The 13173-nt window shown below is 42.4% G+C and overlaps 1 protein-coding gene across 2 annotated transcripts in view; it reads right to left on the bottom strand.

Annotated features, from left to right (window-relative positions):
• Nucleotides 1–433: 433 nt before the first annotated feature.
• LOC120065979 (phosphoribosyl pyrophosphate synthase-associated protein 1-like) overlaps nucleotides 434–13173 on the bottom strand; it is a 28116-nt gene continuing 15376 nt past the window's right edge. For both annotated transcript variants that reach the window (XM_039017022.1, XM_039017029.1), the window contains 7 exons: nucleotides 12339–12511; nucleotides 6640–6755; nucleotides 6447–6502; nucleotides 6162–6316; nucleotides 3044–3114; nucleotides 1059–1205; nucleotides 434–741 (listed from right to left, as the gene is read on the bottom strand). In XM_039017022.1, coding sequence (XP_038872950.1) covers nucleotides 583–741; nucleotides 1059–1205; nucleotides 3044–3114; nucleotides 6162–6316; nucleotides 6447–6502; nucleotides 6640–6755; nucleotides 12339–12511 — 877 coding nt within the window. In that variant the 3' untranslated portion in view covers nucleotides 434–582. The remainder of the gene's footprint in view (nucleotides 742–1058; nucleotides 1206–3043; nucleotides 3115–6161; nucleotides 6317–6446; nucleotides 6503–6639; nucleotides 6756–12338; nucleotides 12512–13173) is intronic.

Here is a 13173-nt window from a genome sequence, read left to right as displayed (position 1 = left end):
TGATGTTTTTTGTGTGCAGAAAACAGACTGTGCAAGTGTCTATTCTTGTCCGATATCAGTTAGAGAGGTATCAGTATCTGTGACTAAAATAGGCATTGACACTTGTTACAATACTGTGCTCTAGTTCAATGGCTGCGAAGGGCTTTGGGCCATTGGCATGTAACTACAAGCTAATTCAGTAACCCTTCGAAAAGACTAACCATGTACCAGTCTTGCTTCAATATTGGAGTTCAATTGATCGCAAATACATATTAATCAAAAAGGCTTAATTAACCAAATGCTATGCTGTACAAGTTGCATACAACACACACAACATGGGATTAAATGAAATGAATCCAAGATATATCAGTGCACTTTGTGCTTCATGAGAGTCTGCATGGGTGATGTATTTACCATGCACATAGTATAGCAGAGTACAGTAAAGGACTATTGGTATGCATGAACAGTAGACATTTATTGAGAATGCAAGATATTTTGTTTTACATAGGAAGTCAATTAGAATGAAAAGAAACAAGTTCCTATGTAACGGAATTGAAAATCCTTGGTCTCACAGTGTGAACACAACATATTTGTGCGTGTAGCTCAGTCATCTACTGTGATGTTACGGAACAGGTAAGCCATGGACTCTCCATTGTGGATGCGTCGGATGGCCTCGGCCAGGATCATACTGACGTCCACCGTCTTGATCTTGGGACACTGGAGCTTCTGGACCTCATGAGGGACTGTATTGGTCACCACCACCTGGGGGGGGGGGCACAAGAACACAAAATGGAGAGCTAGGTTACAGCCGAGACTATGTTAAAGAAAGCAAAGTTGTTGTTTTTTGTGTATGCATTGCATATTTCTGTATTTGGGTATCGGTTTGTGGACTTGTCTTTTAAGAAAGATTTGTTTGATTTATCCAGCAAAGAGACATAATTCCGACCATGAGCAGCTTCAAGTATCAGAGCAGCACAGACTACGTACAATAATTGTCAGCTGTGTGGATGTTAGAAAAAAACAGCCATTTCAGGCTTAATAAAAGCCTGCGCGCATACAGCCTGTGTCCTTCGTCTTACCTCGTCGATGGCGGATTCCTCTATGAGTCGCGGGGCCTCTGCTGAGAGCAGGCCGTGTGTCGCCATGATATAGATCTTATAGGCCCCCCTCTCTTTCAGAATCTCAGCCGCCGCCACAAAGTCCTCCACGTCATCTATGATGTCATCCTGAGAGAGGGAAACAGTTATTAGCGTCTAAATGACACACGAGCTCTGTCATACAGTATGTCCAAATACATCTTACATGAGGACTTCCTCAGAACAGTGAGTGTTAAACATAAATAGTTTATATACAGTTGAAGGCAGAAGTATGCATACATTTAGGTTGGAGTCATTAAAACTCATTTTTCAACCACTCCACAAATTTCTTGTTAACAAACTATAGTTTTGGCAAGTCGGTTAGGACATCTACTTTGTGCATGACACAAGTCATTTTTCCAACAATTGTTTACAGACAGATTATTTCACTTATAATTCACTGTATCACAATTCCAGTGGGTCAGAAGTTTACATACACTAAGTTGACTGTGCCTTCAAACAGCTTGGAAAATGACAGAAAATGATACCATGGCTTTAGAAGCTTCTGATAGGCTAATTTACATAATTTGAGTCAATTGGAGGTGTACCTGTGGATGTATTTCAAGGCCTACCTTCAAACTCAGTGCCTCTTTGCTTGACATCATGGGAAAATCAAAAGAAATCATTCAAGACCTCAGAAAAAAAATTGTAGACCTCCACAAATCTGGTTTATCCTTGGAAGCAATTTCCAAACGCCTGAAGGTATCACGTTCATCTGTACAAACAATAGCACGCAAGTATAAACACCATGGGACCACGCAGCCGTTATACCGCTCAGGAAGGAGACGCGTTCGGTCTCCTAGAGATGAACGTACTTTGGTGCGAAAAGTGCAAATCAATCCCAGAACAGGAGCAAAGGACATTGTGAAGATGCTGGAGGAAACAGGTACAAAAGTATCTTTATCCACAGTAAAACGAGTCCTATATTGACATAACCTGAAAGGCCGCTCAGCAAGGAAAAAGCCACTGCTCCAAAACCCCCATAAAAAGCCAGACTAGGGTTCGCAACTGCACATGGGGACAAAGATCGTACTTTTTGGAGAAATGTCCTCTGGTCTGATGAAACAAAAATAGAACTGTTTGGCCATAATGACTATCGTTACGTTTGGAGGAAAAAGAGGGAGGCTTGCAAGCCGAAGAACACCATCCCAACCGTGAAGCACAGGGGTGGCAGCATCATGTTGTGGGGGTGCTTTGCTGCAGGAGGGACTGGTGCACTTCACAAAATAGATGGCTTCATGAGGAGGAAAATTATGTGGATATATTGAAGCAACATCAAGACATCAGTCAGGAAGTTAAAGCTTGGTCGCAAATGGGTCTTCCAAATGGACAATGACCCCAAGCATACATCCAAAGTTGTGGCAAAATGGCTTAAGGACAACAAAGTCAAGGTATTGGAGTGGCCATCACAAAGCCCTGACCTCAATCCCATAGAAAATTTGTTGGCAGAACTGAAAAAGCATGTGCGAGCATGGAGGCCTATAAACCTGACTCAGTTACACCAGCTCTGTCAGAAGGAATGGGCCAAAATTCACTCAATTTATTGTGGGAAGCTCATGGAAGGCTACCCGAAACATTTGACCCAAGTTAAACAATTTAAAGGCAATGCTACCAAATACTAATTGAGTGTATGTAAACTTCTGACCCACTGGGAATGTGATCAAAGAAATAAAAGCTGAAATAAATCATTATTATTCTGACATTTCTCATTCTTAAAATAAAGTGGTGATCCTAACTGACCTAAAACAGGGATTAAATGTCAGGAATTGTGAAAAACTGAGTTTAAATGTATTTGGCTAAGGTGCATGTAAACTTCCGACTTCAACTGTAACACTAACTCTTGCTTATTAGCAATAGCTTGGACAATGCAGTTTTTTTTGTCCCATAGGGATCAAAGTTAAACAGAAGAGAGACGATAGAATTCTTACAACAATGATAGCGATGCGACCTCCCACATCTCCCACTACAGTGATAGGCGGTTTCTCCTTGGCCATCATTACTGAAAGAGAAAAGGAGAGAGATTGATCATTACTTTCAAACCAGTGGTGAAGAGGAAATGAGGGGGGAAAAAATGACATTCAAATGATTGGGTTGAGGAGAATGAGTAAGAAGGGATCAAGTTCAACACCTGCAAAGACCATCCATGCACGACAGCTCTACCTCAACGTCCACAGACAGCTACAACCCGCTACAGAATAATCCTGAAAACGCTCATTTTGACAGACGGGACAACAACTAGGTGAAATGATTTTGGCCACTAAGTATAGGGCAGCTTCAGGCATATTGTGATGGTAGCAACACATGGCTCATGAGTATAGAGCTGTCTTCCTTCCCACAAATAAAAAATCCGGTTTGGGATTTAGGGATCCCCATAGCAACCCCATGCCATGCCAAATCACAACCGACTTCAAAGCAGTGTCATCGTCAGCCCGGAGGCGTCCAACCAGATGTCTGCGTATTTAAAAACTCTCAGGGTTGAATCATGAGGCTCTACTTGGAACTCTGAGGTGTTGACATTAGCAACAAAATAATTTTGTTAAAATATTTTTTTTTAAGGCTTCAGGGAGAGGGGTGAGTTTTTAAATAAACAAGAATCATACCGTTGCTGAAACAGCAAGTTAGCTCGAAAAATTCTAAACTAGGAATTGATCAAGAGAAAGGATGCAGGGGAACAACCAAGCTTGCCATCATGCCTCATTCGGCCTCTGAGGTGCTTGCAATGTTTCCTTCATCTCCATTTGGAGTTATAGACGTAGTTAAATTGCCCAAATGGCATAATGTTTATGGGGAAATGATTGGCTCCATAAAATGTATGTCAATCACCAACCTGGCAGTGGAATACAGTAGGTGCCCTCTGGTAAGCCATATGCATTAGCAGCCCTTTTGTTGGTTGCTTTGAAGGGGTCAAAGGTCAGATAAATGCTACATTTGAGGATGAGAGGCATGTTGAAGGGAATGTTGACAAGCCACACGGTTTCAAACGGGTATTAATTGTAGTGCAACTCCAAAGTATACATGGGAAGAGCCATGTATTTTTCCAATGATGCTTGCATGAATGCATCCAGCAGATCCGTATTGCTATCGGTAGGGTTGAATGTGATGATTTTATTTGAATTTTGGAAGTTCACAGTTAATTGTCTATTAGACAAAAGGCATGTAAATGTCAAAAATGCATCAAGTGAGGAATACCGTACCCTGTAAACTTGGGATGATCTCAAAGACCTTGACACCAATTTGGAGGTGAAGAAATCTGCTGTTTTACAGATATCTTGTTTCAATAATCATACCAGATTTGGTGACAGCCAACAGTCGAAACCAGGGGGGGGGTCTTCACTGAGGTCCGGGGGGCCGCACTTAAAATTGACTACATCGCCTCACCGTCCAATTAAAAAAAAAATGTCCTCTATCCATCACTTTTGGAATTTCCAATGCTCCCACGACTGTCTGGCTTTCGTTTCGATGACTGCTAGCAGGCTGAGTAAAAAATGAAAAGACTATAATTGTAGGACCATTATCATTTCTACACAGTTCAGATGTGGTTTTAGTCATTTCAATGTCGACTGAGCTTATCCCCTGAATGTTTATTTATTTTTTACTCAAACCCCCGCGTATGTTTGACCCCCGCCCCCGCCCTCGGTCTAAACACTTAACTGAACTGAGATCTTCACAAAGGGGAATTTAGAAGGTCAGTGCTGCTAGAAATGGAAACTCCCTCGGTAGACATCAACATCACATGCAGGCAGGTATAAGCGATCACAGATAGTATTACAGGATGGGGGTCAGAGGAAGAGAGAGTTGAGCATTACGGTCGTACTTGGGAGCTCTATGCCTGGGAATGAAGCCTGGTGCCTCCCTGTGTCTTCAAAAGATAAACGGGATACGTTAACACTGTCATATACAGAGAATATATAAAAAAAACATACAGACAAACAAAGGCAGCATACAGACAAACAACTCCAGAACTGAAGACAGGCCTTCTGGTCCTATTTATCCAAGGAACGCAATAAAATAAAGTTTAATATAAAGAATAACACAGGGGGGGAAAAATTGTCTTATTTTCTCAAAGATTAAACGTGTCACTTCGCTCCGTATCTGAATTTAGCTGCTGTTTTGATAATGTCCGTACCCTGTTTCTGTATAAAGGAGGGAGGAAATGGAGAGAAGTATGAGAGAAAATAAATACAGTCGCCGTATAAAAAGGAGGAGAAAAAAGAACAAAAAGAGGGCGAGAAGAGAAATCCAGAGGCTGTGTGGAGAGAAACGAGGAGGGTAGAGGGGAACGGTCGCCTGTTATTGCCTGCAGTATTTCACAGGCATCTGCAGTAGTGTCAGGCTGCTAAGAAGGAGTGCTTTGTTGCTGAACCAACACATACTACAGCCCTGACTGGCTGAACACTCCAGTTGTACACTGTCAGCATGAGGACAATGTGTGGAGGTCCTCTTTGCTACTGGTACCTTAGGGAATTCAGGGCTAGATATTTTTACAACATTTCTGTGACAATTGGATTTGTAAAAAATAACTTTCTCTCGGCTATGGGTTGTTATTCGGGCAGATTATCACTTTTCCAGTCCATAAATGTAAAATAGTTTGTTCTCTTTTCTGTAAATACTGTTCCATTCGATCTCTGTAAAGCCGCACTTTGACCCAAATGCCATGTTTTACAGTGGCTCTACAATGGATAGGATCAGAGTCTGGGTGTACGTCCGTTCACAAGTGTATGCATGCTACATGGGAGGCCCATCCCAGTGCCGTCTACTCACCATAAGCAGTGGGGGTTTAACCCTGCTGTTCAGACTCATTACCTTTCTATGGATTCCTCAGATAGACAGCAGTCAGGGCTCAACTCATCCTGTCCTGACACTAGTGGTTACATAAACCAGCACTGTCTGCTGATTAGGCAGATTATATACATGAGAGCAACGCAACAGTGATTTTTGTGTGTTAGGATCAAAGGCAGGAGTATTTTCTAGTGTGTGTGTGTGTGTGTGTGTGTGTGTGTGTGCACACGCATGTGCGTGTCGGGGGGGGGGGGGGGGGTATCTTACATGGCAGCTCCAGACCAGGGTGACCAGAGGTGGTGCGTCCTGAAGACATTGGAGGGGGAGAGTGTCTTCCGTCGGCCATGTCAGACTCTGAACACTGGGCCTCCCCGTGCATCACCGCCAGGCCCAGCCGCAGCCTCTCAGCATAGGATTGAGCTCTGGAACACACACACAAAGGATTTAAATACATACAGAGCAAACACAATCACCCACAAATCTGCAGCCACAAAACACACTTCACATCATTCACTATCCATCTTGCTGGAAAACTCCCAACCTTTATGTTACCTCTTGGCCGCCGAAGGAGACTTTGCAACGATAATGGCATTTCTGTAGTCTGGAATCTAGAAACAAATAAACAGTAACAAATAAACATTATCCAACATGATTTCACAGTTCAACGCCAGATTAAAACTAAACTTTAGTCAACAAATACATGATAATGATACAAGTGACTGGAGAGGATTCTGGGTAGTCTTACTTCCTCCTGGATGTACTGTAGCAGGAAGGGCGAGGCACGCAGGTTATCAACAGGGAAACTGAAGAAGCCCTGGATCTCCTTCTGGTGTAGGTCCATGGTGATGATGTGAGTCAGCCCTGTGATAACACCAGTGGGTCAAGCCAGTGGTGTAAAATACTTAAGCAAAAATACTTTAAAGTACTACTTAAGTAGTTTTGGGGGGGGGGGGGGGGGGGGTATCTGTCAAATATAAATAGTAAAGTACAACTTTTACTTCACTACATTCCTAAATAAAATGATGTATATTTTACTTCATACATTTCCCTGACACCCAAAAGTACTCGTTACATTTTGAATGCTTAGCAGGACAGGAAAATGGTCCAATTCACGCAAATTTCAAGATAACATCCCTACTGCCTCTGATCTGGCAGACTCACTAAACATAAATGCTTCGCTTGTAAATTATGCCTGCATGTTGTAGTGTGACCCTGGTTATCCTTACATTAAAAAAAAAAAAGAATTGTGCCGTCTGGTTTGCTTAATAAGCAATTTGAAACAATTTATAATTTTACTTTTGATACATAAGTATATTTTTGAAATTACATTTACTTTTGATAGCTAAGTATATTTATAACCAAATACTTTTAGACTTTTACTCAAGTAGTATTTTACTGGGTGACTTTCACTTGAGTAATTTCCTATTAAGGTATCTTTACTTTTACTCAAGTATGACAATTGGGTACTTTATCCACCACTGGGTCAAGCAACACCCCGGCTAGACTGGCTTGCGCATGTCCGCGTGCAAATTATAATTTTGTCCATTACCACCAGACACGTGTGTGAAAACCAAGTGTGAATCAATTCTATTAATTTCGGGGCAGATCGAAACAAAAACATTTACAGACATTTTTCGGTTTGCCTGGGAGATGAACATTGGATTGTAATTTAACCCGACATGCATATGGTCCTCTTTTTAGATGTTAGACCCCGGTAATACAAAATGGTGTTTCTCTACTCTGACGATTAATCCACAGATCAAAGATAACCGTTTCCCTTTTATTATTCTCTCATTAGTTTTTCAAGCACCCACGTGGGTTTGTATCCTTGTGAAAACCAAAACAAGTTCTATTTTAGCGTTCGGCAACACAGACGCTCGTTAACGCACAAGAGCAATGTGGATAAAATGATTGAATAACATTCATGTGTACATTTTTTATGTACACATGCTTGCGCATGCAATGTGCCCGGTCTAGTCAGGGTGTTAGCTTTTACAGGGTGATGCAATAAGTGTTTCCCTACTAAAATACCATAATATGACCGTTAGCTTTTCTGCTAGCTGTATGTGGTGACAGTTTACTTGCTATGGTGTAACGTTACCCGGTCTCAGAGCATTTCGTATTATTCTGTTCGTAAATCCAAGACACTCCATCTAATATGTTATGTTTCGTATGGTATTTATTAATTTGTGGATGTACATCACCCATTTCGTATGATATGTTATGAATTACAATTTGTATTATAAATTCAGGGGGAAAAAATAAACATCCCTTTTTCAGGACACTGTCTTTCAAAGTTATTTGGATTTTTACGTATTAACTTCACAGATCTTCATTGTAAAGGGTTTAAACAATGTTTCCCATGCTTGTTCAATGAACCACAAACAATTAATGAACATGCACCTATGGAATGGTCGTTAAGACAATAACAGCTTACAGACGGTAGGCAATTAAGTTCACAGATATGAAAACTTAGGACACTAAAGAGGCCTTTCTACTGACTCTGAAAAACACCAAAAGAAAGATGCCCAGGGTCCCTGCTCATCTATGTGAACGTGCCTAAGACAGCGCTACAGGGAGACAGGACGGACAGCTGATCGTCCTCGCAGTGGCAGACCACGTGTAACAACACCTGCACAGGATCGGTACATTCGAACATTACACCTGCAGGACAGGTACAGGATGGCAACAACAACTGCCCGAGTTACACCAGGAACGCACAATCCCTCCATCAGTGCTCAGACTGTCCGCAATAGGCTGGGAGAGGCTGGACTGAGTGTTTGCAGGCCTGTTGTAAGGCAGGTTCTCACCAGACATCACCGGCAACAAAGTCTCCTATGGGCACAAACCCACCATCACTGGACCAGACAGGACTGGCAAAAAGTGCTCTTCTCTGACGAGTCGCGGTTTTGTCTCACCAGGGGGGATGGTCAGATTTGCGTTTATCGTCGAAGGAATGAGCGTTACACCGAGAACTGTACTCTGAGCGGGATCGATTTGGAGGTGGAGGGTCCGTCATGGTCTGGGGCGATGTGTCACAGCATCATCGGACTGAGCTGTTGTCATTGCAGGCAATCTCAATGCTGTGCGTTACAGGGAAGACATCCTCCTCCCTCATGTGGTACCCTTCCTGCAGGCTCATCCTGACATGACCCTCCAGCATGACAATGCCACCAGCCATTCTGCTCGTTCTGTGCGTTATTTCCTGCAAGACAGGAATGTCAGTGTTCTGCCATGGACAGTGAAGAGCCTGGATCTCAATCCCATTGAGCACGTCTGGGACCTGTTGAACGGAGGGTGAGGGCTAGGGCCATTCCCCCCAGAAATGTCTGGGAACTTGCAGGTGCCTTGGTGGAAGAGTGGGGTAAGATCTCACACAAGAACTGGCAAATCTGGTGCAGTACATGAGATGCACTGCAGTACTTAATGCAGCTGGTGGCCACACCAGATACTGACTGTTACTTTTGATTTTGACCCCCCTTTGTTCAGGGACACATTATTCCATTTCTGTTAGTTACATGTCTGTGGAACTTGTTCACTTTATGTCTGTTGTTGATTCTTATGTTCATACAAATATTTACACGTTAGTTGGCAGTTGACAGTGAGAGGAGATTTCTTTTTTTGCTGAGTTTATATGTCAACATAGCTCAAACAATAGTTAGCGCTCTCATCCATTTATATGCAGACAATACAGTCTTATTCTCAGCTGGCCCTTCCCCGGATTGTGTGTTAAACGCTCTACAACAAAGCTTTCTTAGTGTCCAACAAGCTTTCACCGCCCTTAACCTTGTTCTGAACACCTCCAAAACAAAAAGGTAATGTGGTTTCGTAATAAGAATGCCCCTCTCCCCACGCGGTGTGATTGCTACCTCATACAAGTACTTAGGAGTATAGGTAGATGGTACACATCAAAGCTGCAGGCTAAGGTTAAATCTAGACTTGGTTTCCTCTATCGTAATCGCTCCTCTTTCACTCCAGCTGCCAAACTAACCCTGATTCAGATGACCATCCTACCCATGCTAGACTACGGAGATGTAATTTATAGATCGGCAGGTAAGGGTGCTCTTGAGCGGCTAGATGTTCTTTACCATTCGGCCATCAGATTTGCCACCAATGTTCCTTATAGGACACATCACTGCACTCTATACTCCTCTATAAACTGGCCATCTCTGTATACCCGTCACAAGACCCACTGGTTGATGCTTATTTATAAAACCCACTTAGGCCTCACTCCCTCCTGAGATATCTCCTGCAGCCCTCATCCTCCACATACAACACCCGTTCTGCCAGTCACATTCTGCTAAAGGCCCCCATGCAAACACATCCCTGGGTCGCTCCTCTTTTCAGTTCGCTGCAGCTGGCGACTGGAACGAGCTGCAAAAAACACTCAAACTGGACCGTTTTCTCTCCATCTCTTCATTCAAAGACTCAATCATGGACACTCTTACTGACAGTTGTGGCTGCTTCGTGTGATGTATTGTTGTCTCTACCTTCTTGCCCTCTGTGCCCAATAATGTTTGTACTGTTTTGTGCTGCTACCATGTTGCTTTGCTGCTATGTTGTTGTCATGATGTGTTGCTGCCATGCTGTGTTTTGTCCTACATTTTATTTTACAATCCCAGCCCCCGTAGGAGGCCTTTTGGTAGGCCGTCATAGTAAATAAGAATTTGTTCTTAAGTGACTTGCCTAGTTAAATTAAAGGTTGAATAAAAATAAACTACGAATTTTCAAAACGTACAATATGTTCAGAATTTCCAAAACGTACTATAAAGTTACAAAACGTATGATGCGGTTAAGGTTAGCTAAAAGGGTTAGGGTTAGCTAACATGCTAAGTAGTTGAAAAGTAGCTTAAATGCTGAAGTTATCCGTGATGAAATTCGAACTCGCAACCTTTGGGTTGCTAGACATTCGCCTTATAACATGCTGACCCGACCGGACATGTTGTGTGCACGAGCGTCGCAAAATAAATGTAGAAATCCATGTTATACAATTATTGCACCCACACTGCTCACGCGTGCCAACGAGCGTCTGCGACGCCAAGGGCTAAAATAGAAGTAATTCCTATTTCTGACGCAGATCGCGCTGAAAGTCCTGCCTCTCCCATCTCCTCATTGGTTTATAGAAGCAGCTACCCACGTGCCATCTTCTCATTGGTTATACCCACGTGGGTGATTGAAAGACGAACTTTGTTGCCGGTTGTCGTGGTAATACAATGAAAGTTTAGATGCGATCACCATATAAGTTCAAAGATGAAAAAGCCTGGAAGGAGGAGAGATGGCTAGAAACGATTCAGTTGGCCATTTTATGTGTGGATTCATTGTCGGAGTAGAGGTTCTTGTGCATTTCAGGTAAAATAACAACTCAATGTTAATATCCCAGGACAAATTAGCTAGCAACAGCAAGCTAGCTAAATAGGACAAATTAAGGTAAGCTAGCAAGTGCAAGCTAACTAGCTAAATTGCCATACATGTTTAATGCTTTTCGACCTGTCCCCAAATTAATGTCATTGGTTCAGAGTTTGTTTTGATATTTTAACCTGCGTGTCGTGATCGCGTTTGGTGTGGGGGGGCAAAATAAATTTATGCACGATGGCGCACGCGCGCAGCCGGTTTGGGTTCCGTGTAAGCCCGCCCACCCACCCGACTTCAAATTTTTGCCTTAGACCATCTGTCTTATGTAACATATCATACAACTTCTGTGTCCGGGATTTACATTTCCTATGTTACGTCTAGTAGATCATCAAGGACAACAACCACCCGAGCCACTGCCTGGTCACCCCGCTATCATCCAGAAGGCGAGGTCAGTACAGGTGCATCAAAGCTGGGACCGAGAGACTGAAAAACAGCTTCTATCTCAAGGCCATCAGACTGTTAAATAGCCATCACTAGCACATTAGAGACTGCTGCCTAAATACATATACTTGAAATCATTGGGCACTAGTAATTGGAACATTAGTTACTTTAATAATGTTTACATATTTTGCATTACTCTTCTCATATGTATATACTGTATCTTAAGTCTATGCCACTCTGACATTGTTCGTCCATATATTTATATATTCTTAATTCCATTCCTTTACTTATTTGTGTGTATTGTGAAATTGTTAATATTTACGTGTTAGATATTACTGCACTGCTGGAGCTAGAAACACAAGTATTTTGCTACACCCGCAATAACATCTGCTAAACACGTGTATGTGACTAATAAAAGTTGATTTGAGACCAGGCTGCGTTACCTCACAGTACATGGTAAAGCATTTTTTTTCATAATAACTACGTGTATAACTCCTACCAAATTATTCATTTGTGTACAACTTATCTTAGCAGTGTTTTAACCATCTTCCTAAAACATTGTAAGCATTTATGCAACCATTTTTTGTTTATATTGGTATCACAACAACAAGAAAACAACATGATGCATACAGTAGCCATATAGTATCATACCGGCTTTGGCGAGCATGGAAGCCAGCAGCTTGCAGACAATGGAGCCCCTCTTCCTCATCTTGCACTGCTTGCTGTAAGGGAAGTAGGGGATGACCCCAATGATGTTCTTGGCACAGTTAGTCTTGAGAGCGTAGGCCATGACCAGCAGCTCCATGATGGCCGTGTTCACATCTCTGGGCAGGACAAAAGAACCGTTCAAAAGGCAATGGAGACAGACGGACAGAGATAAGTTAATGTAATAAGATAAGCAAGAGTGAGATAAAGAGTAGTATGTGTAGATATTTGAATAGAGATAAGATAAGTAAGATGGAGTCAAGAGTAGTTATTGTAGATATTTCAGTAAACTGATGTCGGCGCGTCTCAAGACCACATTGGCCCCACAGAATGTTCATGCTCACAGAGTGAACACTCGTCTTCGTTGAAACACATCCACTACACATTTGAGTGAGTCTATGACGCTAGTCAGTATCCTACAATGTTAACTTACTTGAGCGCCACACTAATAGTCGTTCCCTAAACCCTGAAGTATAACCTTGAAAGCTTTTGGGGCATTTCTAAATAATTAAGCCTCTCAAGATCGTATCGAAGAACGACTCCATTGTTGTAGGGGATTCAGCCGGTTCATGAGAGAACCAGAGGCAAACTTTGTTGGGGACTTGATGCACCGTTACAAACACTATAATTAGTAGCTTAACTCATACAAAGAGTGCAATGAGGTAGTGCCAGAGTAGATTTGGCCTAGGCAGCATCCTGAAACAGCAGAGCCAACCACAATAATTAAAGAGTAACTCAACCCCAATTTCACCCTTTGCCCAACCCTTCATATGTTCTAAAA

This window comes from Salvelinus namaycush, chromosome 2 (genome assembly GCF_016432855.1).
Source record: "Salvelinus namaycush isolate Seneca chromosome 2, SaNama_1.0, whole genome shotgun sequence".
Classification (NCBI taxonomy): domain Eukaryota; kingdom Metazoa; phylum Chordata; class Actinopteri; order Salmoniformes; family Salmonidae; genus Salvelinus; species Salvelinus namaycush.
This window is presented reverse-complemented; position numbering and strand designations above follow the sequence as displayed.